Below are 13893 nucleotides of genomic sequence, written 5' to 3' on the forward strand. Positions count from 1 at the left end.
TCAGAGGTGCAGTGGGTCCCACCTTCCTTCTGATGGATGAGAACGCGCGGCCCCACAGAGCTGCCATCGTGGAGGAGTACCTCGAAACAGAAGATATGAGGCGAATGGAGTGGCCTGCCTGTTCAGACATAAAACCCCATCGAGCACGTCTGGGATGCTCTCGGTCGACGTATCGCTGGACGTCTTCAAACCCCTTTGACGCTTCAGGAGCTCCGACGGGCACTGGTGCAAGAATGGGAGGCTGTACCCCAGCAGCTGCTCGACCAACTGATCCAGAGTATGCCAACCCGTTGTGCGGCCTGTGTACGTGTGCATGGTGATCATGTCCCATACTGATGTCGGGGTAAATGCGCAGTAAATAGTACCGTTTTGCAGTACAAGTGTTTCGGAACGGTTTTCTCAACTTATCACCAATACCGTGGACTTACAGATCCGTGTCGTGTGTGTTCCCCACGTGCCTTGCTATTAGCGCCAGTTTTGTGTAGTGCCACGTTGTGTGGCACCGCATTCTGCAATTATCCTTAATTTATGAGCATTAGTGTAGTATCCTAGCTGCTCCCATCTATAAAAGAAAAGCTTTCTCAAACTATTCCTCAGTTGCTATTCCCAAAAACTGAAAAACATTGCCAATTTCCTCTTTGTCAAACAGTGAAGCAATATCCCCCATCTTCACCCACTCAGGTTTTTTCCTCGGCCAGTCATTTCACTTTGTTCTCATTCTCTACAATACTTACGTTTCTGTCACGTTCTCCATCCCTTCCTCTCTCACCGTTTCTCTCTCGTTCGTTGCTATCAGTCCCCCTGTTCAAACCTACCTGATTGTGATCTACCACTGTTATTCTACATTTCATGAAGTAATATGAATTTATTGTTACTTCTAAATGTTGCATCCCGTCTTATATGTAAGTCATTTACAACACTTGGGTCGTTATGGGAAGATAATGTGAAATAAGCAGTGCTCCTGGTTAGGCGTAAGAGAGCGCCTGGTTGTCACAATCTACTCAAGACAAATAAATAATGCTTCTGACATGGGGCTCTTGAGAATAAGATAAGGAAGACGAAGCGGCATACAGAGGCCTACAGACAGTCAGTTTTTCCTTCGACCAGTACGTGAGTACAGTGGGATTGAAAGAGTACGGTGTTGCTACAAGGTACCCTGTAATATGGTAGTGGTTTTCTTCTGCAATGTTTTCGTACTGTCACATTTATTTACGTTCAGAGTCAATTACCAATCCCTGCACCATTCATAAATCTTCTGGAGGTCTCCCCACATTTCGCAACGATCTTTTGGGGTTTTGTAGAAAACTACATTATCTGCATACAGCCTCGTGGAGCATTCGACGCTTTCCCCTAGATCATTTATATACGGTGCGTTAGGGGAATAGGCATAGATATTCTGATAATTGGTACCTTGATATGAAACCACTTCAGTGTGTTAATTGTTTTTTTCTCGAACAGTCATCCCTCAAAAACACGTAAATTAATTTAGTACCTGATGTTTTCTGCGTGGTAGTAACTGCTCCATGAAGTCAACAACGCCTGTCAGTACAGACTAAGTGTTTTCCGTCCACACATTCACACTCCAGCACCTGACCTGCTGCCCTGGAGAAAATAATCATTGTAGGTTTATTTGTGTCACTCATACTTGGAGGTAGGAAACGGCCTAAAAACATACTGCTCGTAAAAACTACAATTATTAGTCTGCAGGTGAATGAAATACTGATATAGCGTTGCTCAGTACACTACCCTCTGTTATCAATAGAAATATTGCACTTATGACACTATCACCATTTATGTACTAGCGAATCCGACAATGCTTTGCAATTGCTAAATATGTAGGAGTGATAGATCTATGTCTTAAACTCCTCCTTTCCCCTCTCCCTGTTAATCTCCTTCTCCCCTCTCCTTTTCCATCACTTCATCTTCCCTCCTCTCTCTCTCTCTCTCTCTCTCTCTCTCTCTCTCTCTCTCTTTCTCCACCTTTCTCTGCCAATCTCGTCCATTTTCTACCTCATTCTCTATCCATCCACTACTCCCCCTGCCTGATCTTGATGTTCGTTTATTGTTATCGCAAATTCTGATACCACAGTGCTATTCCAATCACAAGCTGATGAGCCATAAATACAACTTTTTTGTTTTCTGTGAAAACTGACTGCGAGGATGAAGAAAAAACTGTACATTGTTGTATATACAATGTTTGCTTAAAAATACAGTGTGTCAGAGGCATAAGTGTAGATATTTCTATTGGTCACTGAGAACATTGTACTGAACAACATTGCATCAATATTTACTTCATTTGCAGCCTAATAATTACAGCCATTTGGAGTAGTATGTTTTTCAGGTTGGTTGGTACCTCCAAGTACAAGTAGGAAGAGCAAGCCATTAATGCCTATTTTTCTCTAGGCAACAGGTATTGTGTTACATATCCGATACTATCAAAATGATTGTAGATGTACAAAAGTAAATATCCTTTGTTAAGAGAACAATTCTAGTGCTGTCAATGTTTATATAATTTTTAAGGGCAAAAACATTATATTATCAGATAAATATTACTTGTTTTGCTGTGGGTGTCTCGTTGTCTAGTGTGCCAGGGTGTCGGTTCCCGTTTATGCATTCCAGTTAATAGGTCAAAGATTTTTTTGTTTCAGTAAAGGTTGCTGGAATGCTGTTACGTTTTGACATCATCAATATTTATTTGCAGTTTATTGACACTTCCTTCACAGCATTCGTTAAGTAAATGCAGTGTACAACATTTCAAAACAACACAAAGAACTTGATAGTTACACTGAGCAATCTGGACAACAACTGAAACTATTATGGCGCGTTGGTGCCTAAAATGTCTGTAAGTCTTACATACATAGAGCCTTATAGAGCAGGATGTAGTTCAAATGAATTTTATTATGATTGTTGGAAGTGAAATAAGTTTTCAGCTGTAATTTACATAAGGTTTCTGAAAATAATTATTTTTAAAAATGATTTATGCGCCTCACAATTAATAATTAAGGCTGAAAATTTTGAGAACATAAAAACTATCAGGTTCCTGTTTTCGTATAACTGATGACTGAACTATCGATAGTAAAATTAGAAAAATGAAAACAGGAATATTGCTTACATGAAAACTAAAGCATAATAATATTAGTTTCACTGTAAAGCGGTTTTTGACTCATTTAAGTTAACAATTGTAATTAATAAATTACATGTTCAAGATCGATGGTGCCACATGGATCCATATGAACAACAAAATTACATTATCAGAAAAATACTGTTTTGATGATCAAAAATGTGCAAAATTATCTTGAGGCGTGGAACATATAATTTAGCGCCTAAGTATAAAGAGCCAGTCCTGACAAAAGTCTACCATCTCGGGAGCAAGATGTATGAGACAAACGAAATTCCCTCAGACTTCAAGAAGAATATCATAATAACTCCAGTCCCAAAAAAAAGCAGGTGTTGACAGATGTGAAAATTACAGAACTATCAGTTTAATAAGTTATGGTTGCAAAATACTAACGCGAATTCTTTAGAGACGAATGGAAAAACTAAAAGAGGCCGACCTCGCGGAAGATCAGTTTGGATTCCGTAGAAATGTTGGAACACGTGAGGCAATACTGACCCTACGACTTATCTTAGAAGAAAGATTAAGAAAAGGTAAACCTACGTTTCTAGCATTTGTAGACTTAGAGAAAGCTTTTGACAATGTTGACTGGAGTACTCTCTTTAAAAATTCTGAGGGTGACAGGGGTAAAATACAGGTAGCGAAAGACTATTTACAATTTGTACAGACAGCAGATGGCAGTTATAAGAGTCGAGGGACATGAAAGGGAAGCAGTGGTTGGGAAGGGAGTGAGACAGGGTTGTAGCCTCTCCCCGATATTATTCAATCTGTATATTGAGCAAGCAGTTAAGGAAACAAAAGAAAAATTTGGAATAGGTACTAAAATCCATGGAGAAGAAATAAAACCTTTGAGGTTCGCCGATGACATTGTAATTCTGACAGAGACAGCAAAAGACTTGGAAGAGCAGTTGAACGGAATGGACAGTGTCTTGAAAGGAGGATATAAGATGAACATCAACAAAAGCAAAACGAGGATAACGGAATGTAGTCGAATTAAGTCTGGTGATGCTGAGGGAATTACATTAGGAAATGAGATACTTTAAGTAGTAAAGAAGTTTTGCTATTTGGGGAGCAAAATAACTGATGATGGTCGAAGTAGAGAGGATATAAAATGTAGACTGGCAATGGCATGGAAAGTGTTTTCTGAAGAAGAGAAATTGGTTGACATCGAGTATTGATTTAAGTGTTAGGAAGTCGTTTCTGGAAGTACTTGTATGGAGTGTGGCCATGTATGGAAGTGAAACGTGGACTATAAATAGTTTAGACAAGAAGAGAATAGAAGCTTTCGAAATGTGGTGCTACAGAAGAATGCTGAAGATTAGATGGGTAGATCACGTAACTAATGAGGAGTTGTTGAATAGAATCGGGGAGAAGAGGAGTTCGTGGCACAACTTGACAAGAAGAAGGCACAGGTTGGTAGGACATGTTCTGAGGCATCAGGGGATCACAAATTTAGCATTGCAGGCCAGCGTGGAGGGTAAAAATCGTAGAGGGAGACCTAGAGATGAATACACTAAGCAGATTCAGATGGATGTAGGCTGCAGTAGATACTGGGAGATGAAGAATCTTGCACAGGATAGAGTATCATGGAGAACTGCATCAAACCAGTCTCTGGACTGAAGACCACAACAGCAAGTATAAAAATTAAATCAGACTTAAATATGTATGAAATCGAACATTTCATGAAGTACTAAATACTCAGGAGGCATAGTCCACTTAACAGCGCAGTTAAGATCGTGCAGGAATCATCAGGCAGTAAATTAGGTATGTCTTTTTGCGAAGGCTATTGGCACCGAGCGAGGTGGCGCAGTGGTTAGCAAACTGGACTCGCATTCGGGAGGACGACGGTTCGATCCCGTCTCCGGCCATCCTGATTTAGGTTTTCCGTGATTTCCCTAAATCGTTTCACGCAAATGCCGGGATGGTTCCTTTGAAAGGGCACGGCCGATTTCCTTTCCAATCCTTCCGTAACCCGAGCTTGCGCTCCGTCTCTAATGACCTCGTTGTCGACGGGACGTTAAAGACTAACCACCACCACCGCTATTGGGCACGGAGAGAAAAGAGCTGACACAATGAAATGGGTACAGATTAAGGCACCAATGTTCGCAATACTTGCTCTTACACGCCTGGCACCTTGTATATTGTACGTGATGGCACTAATCAACCTAAAAACATATTAACCCTAATAGCTATAATTAGCAGTCTGCAAATGAAGTAAACATTGATGTAATCTTGTTCAGTACACTGATCTTAGCCACAAATAAAAATATCTGCCCTTGTTTCCCTAACACCGTGTATAACGAGAAAGGTATGGGAGAAGCTATAGTTCTAAAGGTTTAAATACCCTAGAATTGTAGTTAAAACTGATTACGAGAAATAAAAGGGAGCCGCATATATTCACAGAAGAACAAAGCACAGCCCTTTCTTTGTGGCAGTTGGTTTTTACAGGAAACCTCTACATTGTTGATTAAAAATATACAGGGTGGTCCATTTATAGTGACCGGGCCAAATATCTCACGAAATAAGCATCAAACGAAAAAACTACAAAGAACGAAACTCGTCCAGCTTGAAGGGGGAAACCAGATGGCGCTATGGTTGGCCCCCTAGATGACGCTGCCATAGGTCAAACGGATATCAACTGCTTTTAAAAAAATAGGAACCCCAATTTTTATTACATATTCGTGTAGCACCTAAAGAAATATGAATGTCTTAGTTGGACCACTTTTTCCGATTTGTGATCGATGGCGCTGATAAAAATAAATGAAGATTCTAAAACAGACCTCAACGTGGAGGTTATTTTGATCCCCATACTGCTTAAATATGCAAAATCCTATTGGGAGTGGTCAGACAGAACAAACGAGAATGATGCACATGTTTTGGAATAACTTATACGTATCTTAAAACATTTGTTAATACTTTCCTCTCATAAAGGTTTGCCCCCGACTTTGCAAAGACTCTCCATCATCTACATCTACATCTACGCAATTACTCTGCTATTGACAAGAATGTGCCTGGCAGAGGGTTCAATGAGCCACCTTCAAGCTGTCTCTCTACCGTTCCATTCTCGAACGGCGCGCGGGAAAAACAAGCACTTAAATTTTTCTGTGCGTACTCTGATTTCTCTTATTTTATCGTGATGATCATTTCTCCCTATGTAGGTGGGTGCCAACAGAATGTTTTCGCAATCGGAGGAGAAAACTGGTGAATGAAATTTCATGAGAAAATCCCGTAAGCAAGGAAAAATGCCTTTGTTTTAATGATTGCCACTCCAATTCACGTATTATGTCTGTGGTACTATCTCCCCTATTTAGTGATGATACAAAACGAGCTGCCCTTCTTTGTACTTTTTCGATGTCTTCCGTCAGTCCCACCTGATGCGGATCTCACACCGCACACCAGTATTCCAGAATAGGGCAGACAAGTGTGGTGTAAGCAGTCTCTTTACTAGACCTGTTGCACCTTTTAAGTGTTCTGCCAATGAATCGCAGTCTCTGGTTTGATCTACCTACAAAATTACCTATGTGATCGTTCCAGTTTAGGTTATCTGTAACTGCAATCCCAAAGTATTTAGTTGAATTTACAGCCTTCAGATTCGCGTGACTTGCGTAATCTCGTTCAACCTGAGTATGCCTGGTTAGGTGTAAGAGAGGGCCTGAAGGCCCTAATCTTGCCAGGTAAAATATTTGTATAAATAAATAAATAAATAATCGAAATTTGGCGGCTTTCTTTTAGTATTCATGTGAATAACTTCACACTTTTCCTTATTCAGGGTCAACTGCCAATTTTCGCACCACACAGAAATCTTATCTAAATTATTTTGCAATTCGTTTTTGTCATATGATGACTTTACAAGAAGGTAAATGCAAACAGTCTAAGACGGCTACTCAGATTGTCTCCTGCGTCGTTAATAAAGATCAGGAACAATAGAGGGCGTATAACACTTCCTTGGGGAATGCCGGATATTACTTCTGTTTTACTCAATGACTTTCCGTCTATTACTACGAGCTGTGGCCTTTCTGAGAGTAAATCACGAATCCAGTCGCATAACTGAGGCGATATCCATAGGCACGCTGTTTGGTTAGACGACGCTTGTGAGGAACGGTGTCGAAAGCCTTCTGGAAATCTAAAAATATGGAATCAGTTTGACTTCTCCTGTCGATAGCACGTATTACTTCATGAGTATAAAGAGATAGTTGTGCTTCGAACGAACGACATTTTCTGAAACCGTGCTGACTATGTGTCAATAAATCCTTTTCTTAGAGGTAATTCATAAAGTTCGAGTACAGTGTATGTTCCAAAGCCATACTGTAAATCGACGTTAGTGATATAGGCCTGTAATTCAGCAGATTACTCCTACTTTCCTTTTTGGGTAATGGTATGACTTGAGCAATTTTCGTATCTTTAGGTACGGATCTTTCTGTGAGCGAGCGGTTGTATATAATTACTAAATATGGAACTATTGTATCAGCGCACTTTGAGGGGAACATGATTGGTACACAATCTGGACCGGAGGCCTTGGCTTTATTAAGTGATTTAAGCTGCTCTGTTACACCGAAGATATCTACTTCTATGTTTATCATCTTGGCAGTTGTTCTTGATTGGAATTCAGGAATATTTACTTCATCTTCCTTGGAGAAGGAGTTTCGGAAAACCGTATTTAATAACTGTACTTTAGTGGGACTGTCATCAGTGACTTCACTGTTGTTATCGCAGAGTGAAGGTATTGATTGCGTCTTGCCACTGGTGTGCTTTATGTATGACCAGAATCTCTTTGGGTTTTCTGCCAGATTCCGAGACAGAGTTTTGTTGTGGAAATAATAATAATAATAATAAATAATGAGCGTATGGCATTGGTGGCCGGGAGACCCCTCGCGGGGCGGTTCGGCCGCCGCCCACAAGGGCGACTTGCGAATTAATGAGGATGAAAGACACACAAGACACAGTCATCTTGAGGGAGATAAAATCCCCGACGCCGTTGAGAATCGAACCCGGGACCCCGTTGGCGGAAAGCGGGAACGCTACCGCAAGACCGCGAGCCACGGACGTTGTGAAAATTATTAAAAGCATCTCGCATTGATATACGCGCTATATTTCGAACTTCTGGAAAACTTTGCCAGTCTTGGCATGCTTTTTCCCTGCTTCTGCAACAGCGATCTGACCCGTTTTGTGTACCATGGGGGATCAGTAATATTAATTATTAATTTATGTGGTATACAGGGTGTTACAAAAAGGTACGGCCAAACTTTCAGGATACATTCCTCACACACAAATAAAGAAGAGATTTTATATGGACATGTGTCCGTAAACGCTTAATTTCCATGTTAGAGCTCATTTTAGTTTCGTCAGTATGTGCTGTATTTCCTCGAGTCACCACCAGTTGGCCCAATTGAAGGAAGCCTACGTAATCACATGAAGGAAGGTAATGTTGACTTCGGTGCTTGTGTTGGCATGCGACTAGCATCAAGCACATCAGTACGTACCATCAACAGGTTAGTGTTCATCACGAACGTGGTTTTGCAGTCAGTGCAATGTTTACAAATGCGGAGTTGGCAGATGCCCATTTGATGTATGGTTTAGCACGGGGCAATAGCCGTGGCGCGGTACGTTTGTATCGACACAGATTTCCTGAACGAAGGTGTCCCGACAGGAAGACGTTCGAAGCAATTGATCGGCGTCTTAGGGAGTACGCAACATTCCAGCCTATGACTCGCAACTGGGGAAGACGTAGAACGACGAGGACACCTGCAATAGACGAGGCAATTCTTCGTGCAGTTGACGATAACCCTAATGTCAGCGTCAGAGAAGTTGCTGCTGTACAAGGTAACGTTGACCACGTCACTGTATGGAGAGTGCTACGGGAGAACCAGTTGTTTCCGTACCATGTACAGCGTGTGCAGGCACTATCAGTAGCGGATTAGCCTCCACGGGTACATTTCTGCAAATGGTTCATCCAACAATCTGTCAATCTTCATTTCAGTGCAAATATTCTCTTTACGGATGAGGCTTCATTCCAACGTGATAAAATTGTAAAGTTTCACAATCAATTGTGCAATCACGTCATCAACACAGATTTTCTGTGTATGTTTGGGCAGGCATTGTTGGTGATGTCTTGATTGGGCCCCATGTTCTTCCACCTACGCTCAATGGAGCACGTTATCATGGTTTCATACGGGATAATCTACCTGTGCTGCTGGAACATGTACCTTTACAAGTACGACACAACATGTGGTTCATGCACGATGGAGCTCCTGCACATTTCAGTCGAAGTGTTCGTACGCTTCTCACCAACAGATTCGGTGACCGATGGATTGTTAGAGGCGGACCAATTCCATGGCCTCCACGCTCTCTTGACCTCAACCCTCTTGACTTTCATTTATGGGGGCATTTGAAAGCTCTTGTCTACGCAACCACGGTACCAAATGTAGAGACTCTTCGTGCTCGTATTGTTGTGGACGGCTGTGATACAATACGCCATTCTCCATGGCTGCATCAGCGTATCAGGGATTCCATGCGACGGAGGGTGGATGCATGTATTCTCGCTAACGGAGGACATTTTGAACATTTCCTGTAAGAAAGTGTTTGAAGTCACGCTGGTACATTCTGTTGCTGTGTGTTTCCATTCCATGATTAATGTGATTTGAAGAGAAGTAATAAAATGAGCTCTAACATGGAAAGTAAGCGTTTCCGGACACATGTCCACATAACATATTTTCTTTCTTTGTGTGTGAGGAATGTTTCCTGAAAGTTTGGCGTACCTCTTTGTAACATCCTGTATATCTCAATTACTGTCGATACTATCTCTTGCAAATCATTCCACAACTTTTCTATGCTTACATGATCAGGCAGCGAAATCGTGTTTGTGTAATGTGTTAACTCTAACACTAATATGCAGCGATGTGTGTTTGTTTTTGCAGAGATATGTACCCAAGTCCAGTCTTGTGATGGTGGCTTTTACTGCTGCCGTACTGCTCCCAATGGATGCTGCCCAGAAGCCGAGAGGTAAGAGAGGCCTATCTGCTGTTAGGCACTGTTTCTCCTGAACCAAGGTTTGAAAACTGTACGAGAATCTAAATTACGTTTCCTCTCGAATTTGCATTGATTTTACAACCAGTGTGACTCTATTGATTGTTGTTAAAATCTTCAGTCCGAAAAATGGTTTGCAACGCTCTCTGGATCTCTGTATAGCTACTGCAGCTTCCTATATCCACTTGAGCCTTGTTACTGCCTTACTTTTACTGATGTTCATCTTACCTCCTATTCTGAAGAGACTATTTACTCCATTCAACTCCTTTTACAACCGCTTTACCATCTCAGATATATTTATAATGTCACTAACAAAGGTTAAAAATTTTTACGTCGTCTACAATTTTAATTCCTTTACCCAATATCTCCTTAATTTCCTTTAGCAGTTTCTTTATATACAGATTGAAATAAGGAAATAGCTACAACCTTGTCTCATAACTTTCTCAGCTAGTGCTTACATTTCATATCTTTCAACTCCTATAACTGCAGTCTGATTTCTGTACAACGTTACGCTCCATGTTTTCTCTGATAACTCCAAAATTTCAAAGGGTGTATGCTGTTCAGTTACGACAAAAGCTTTTTCTGAATCTACAAATGCTATTTTTGAATCTGTCTTCTAAGATAATCCTAAGGTCCGTATTGCCTCACGTGTTCCAACGTTTCTTTGGAACTCCGCTATGGGCATGTAAGGGAGAGTGTTACAGCTGGAGGACTGTGTACCTAGGAACACACAGCGTTTCCTGGTCGGTGTTTCATTCCAGAGTCCGATTTTAGAATCACACGAAGGAACACGCACAAGAGACCTCCATAAGCACTTCCCGATAATTTCTACTGTTTTTCTTATTGTGAGACGTGAGACACGAGTTCTACGTATAAGTCCTGTATAATATATTAAACCTGTTTGGAGGATATTGTTAATTCTTCAGTTACAGACTTTTATGGTGAATAAAATCTATATCTTGTTGAAACTAATTACATAATGTGCGGAGGATTAAGCCATACTACGTCAGACGTGCACCGTCTTGTACCTTGAAACGGAAGACAGTCTTCTAGAATGGAACACGTAATATATTCAAATTAACGGAGTTTCTTTAATGTTTTAATAAGTTTCCCTGCCTTGAAAGTGAAAATCTGTTAGTTGCCAATAGCCTCTGTTTCAAAACGTATGTATCTCATAACTTGATTTTGATACTACTTATTCTTAATTTGTTGGGTATGTATAACTGCTGTCACTCCGTACTTACTGCAGTAAGCACGGCTCCCTAGAAACTACATGTCCACATAAGAATTAGTCTCTTCATTGGAATTCACCTGTTCCCAAGCAGGTTGATTCTCAAGATCATGATTGTTTTACGGAATTGATGGCATTTCCAGCAAGATACTTAAAGCTTGTTCCCCACAGATAAGTAGGATTCTCAGCCACATATGTAAAAGCTCTTTGGAGCAGGGTGTTTTCCCCGATAGACTGAAATATGCCATTGTAAAACCATTACATAAAAAGGGGGATACGTCGGATGTCAACAACTATCGCCCAATCTCTCTTCTGACAGCTCCATCAAAAATTTTTGAGAAAGTAATGTATCCAAGAGTAGCCTCCCATATTTGTAAAAATAAAGTACTAACAAAACGTCAGTTTGGTTTTCAGAAAGGCTTTTCAACAAAAAATGCTATATACACTTTCACTGATCAAATATTAAATGCTCTGAATAACCAGACATCACCCATTGGTATTTTTTGTGATCTCTGAAAGGCCTTTGACTGTGTAAATCATGGAATTCTTTTAGATAAGCTGAATCATTATGGTTTGAGGGGGGCAGTGCACAAATGGTTTAATTCATACTTAACTGGAAGAATGCAGAAAGTTGAAATAAGTGGTTCATGTAATGTTAATACAACAGCTGATTCCTCAAACTGGGGGGCTATCAAGTACGGAGTCCCACAGGGTTCAGTCTTAGGTCCTTTACTGTTCTTGATATACATTAATGACTTACCATTCCATATTGATGAAGATGCAAAGTTAGTTCTTTTTGCTGATGATACAAGTATAGTAATAACATCCAAAAACCAAGAACTAAGTGATGTAATTGTAAATGATGTTTTTCACCAAATTATTAAGTGGTTCTCAGCAAACGGACTCTCTTTAAATTTTGATAAAACACAGTAAATGGCACAACTCCAGTAATAAATATAGACTTTGAACAGAAGTCTGTAGCTAAGGTAGAATTTTCAAAATTTTTAGGTGTGTCCGTTGATGAGAGGTTAAACTGGAAGCAACACATTGATGGTCTGCTGCAACGTCTGAGTTCGGCTACGTATGCTACTAGGGTTATTGCAAATTTTGGTGATAAGAATCTCAGTAAATTAGCTTACTATGCCTACTTTCATTCACTGCTTTCGTATGGTATCATATTCTGGGGTAATTCATCGTTGAGTAGAAAAGTATTCATTGCTCAAAAACGTGTAATCAGAAAAATTGCTGGAGTCCACCCACGGTCATCCTGCAGACATCTATTTAAGGATCTAGGGATCCTCACAGTAACCTCACAGTATATATATTAACTTATGAAATTTGTTGTTAATAATCCAGCACAGTTCAAGAGTAATAGCAGTGTGCATAGCTATAACACCGGGAGAAAGGATGATCTTCACTATGCGGGGTTAAATCTGACTTTGGCACAGAAGGGGGTAAATTTGGTCACCTACTAAACAGCATCAAAAGCCTGACAGATAGTCAACCAACATTTAAAAATAAATTAAAAGAATTTCTAGATGGCAACTCCTTCTACTCATTCGCTGAATTTTTAGATATAAATTAAGGGAGGGAAGAAAACTAACTTAACCATTAGTGTCATGCAATATTTTGTGTAATGTAATATCTTGTACAGACATCTTTCTTTAACCTGACACGTTCCACATCATTACGAAGTGTCGTATTCATGATCTATGGAACAAGTATTAATTTAATCTAATCTAAATCTAATTTAATCTGTGCGAACGGAATGATCTCTGAATATGGATGCATCTCTGCACCATGCTCCTTTTCACCACCTCTCTCTTCCCCTACAATTCCTCCTCGTCATAATCTATTTTTCGGTATCTTTCTTTGTTTCTCTCAACATTACTCGCTTCCTGTTCCAGCCTGTATTCTCTGTTGATCCCATTTACGACAACATGCTCTGTGATCATCATTTCCTTCTCCATTTTCGCTTACTGACCTTGAACCCTCTTATCTGCTCTACTTATAGCCTGCGATTCCGATAGACTCAGTTCTATCTCCTCTCCTCCACTAGATAGTTTCTTCTTCTCTTTCCACCGTCTGTATCCTTTTACAATTCTGGTTTCGTAAACGCTGTTGATGAGAAGCACACTTGATGCTCTCGACCCCAATCTCTCTTTGCCAGTTCTTCGAATAACGCCTATTATTGTTTTTTGGCCATTTTTTCTTTTTCGCTTGAGTTAGGCCCTCGATCCGCAGGGCACTTAGTTTTATTCTTCTTCTCCTCTTCCACACTGAGAATAACATCCTCGACATCTTGCCCTCTTCATATTAATTTGATGATCGTTTCTACCACCTCGTTCAGGTATGTTTTGGTTCCTGAATACTCGGGTAGCGGGTTTCCTGCCATTTATCCTCATCCTCTAGTTTTTCCAAAAACAAAAATACGTTGATTACTCCCTACGTATTGCTTAGAATCACTGGGCAGCTATTGCCAGAGTTCCCATATCATCTCTGATTCAGAAGTGCTACGCTTCAA

At 40.4% G+C, this 13893-nt stretch overlaps 1 protein-coding gene across 2 annotated transcripts in view; it reads left to right on the forward strand.

Annotated features, from left to right (window-relative positions):
* Positions 1 to 13893, forward strand: part of LOC126273003 (uncharacterized) — a 196934-nt gene that overhangs the window by 45906 nt on the left and 137135 nt on the right. For both annotated transcript variants that reach the window (XM_049976367.1, XM_049976366.1), the window contains exon 2: positions 10030 to 10114. In XM_049976367.1, coding sequence (XP_049832324.1) covers positions 10030 to 10114 — 85 coding nt within the window. The remainder of the gene's footprint in view (positions 1 to 10029; positions 10115 to 13893) is intronic.

This window comes from Schistocerca gregaria, chromosome 5 (genome assembly GCF_023897955.1).
Source record: "Schistocerca gregaria isolate iqSchGreg1 chromosome 5, iqSchGreg1.2, whole genome shotgun sequence".
In the NCBI taxonomy this organism is placed as follows: domain Eukaryota; kingdom Metazoa; phylum Arthropoda; class Insecta; order Orthoptera; family Acrididae; genus Schistocerca; species Schistocerca gregaria.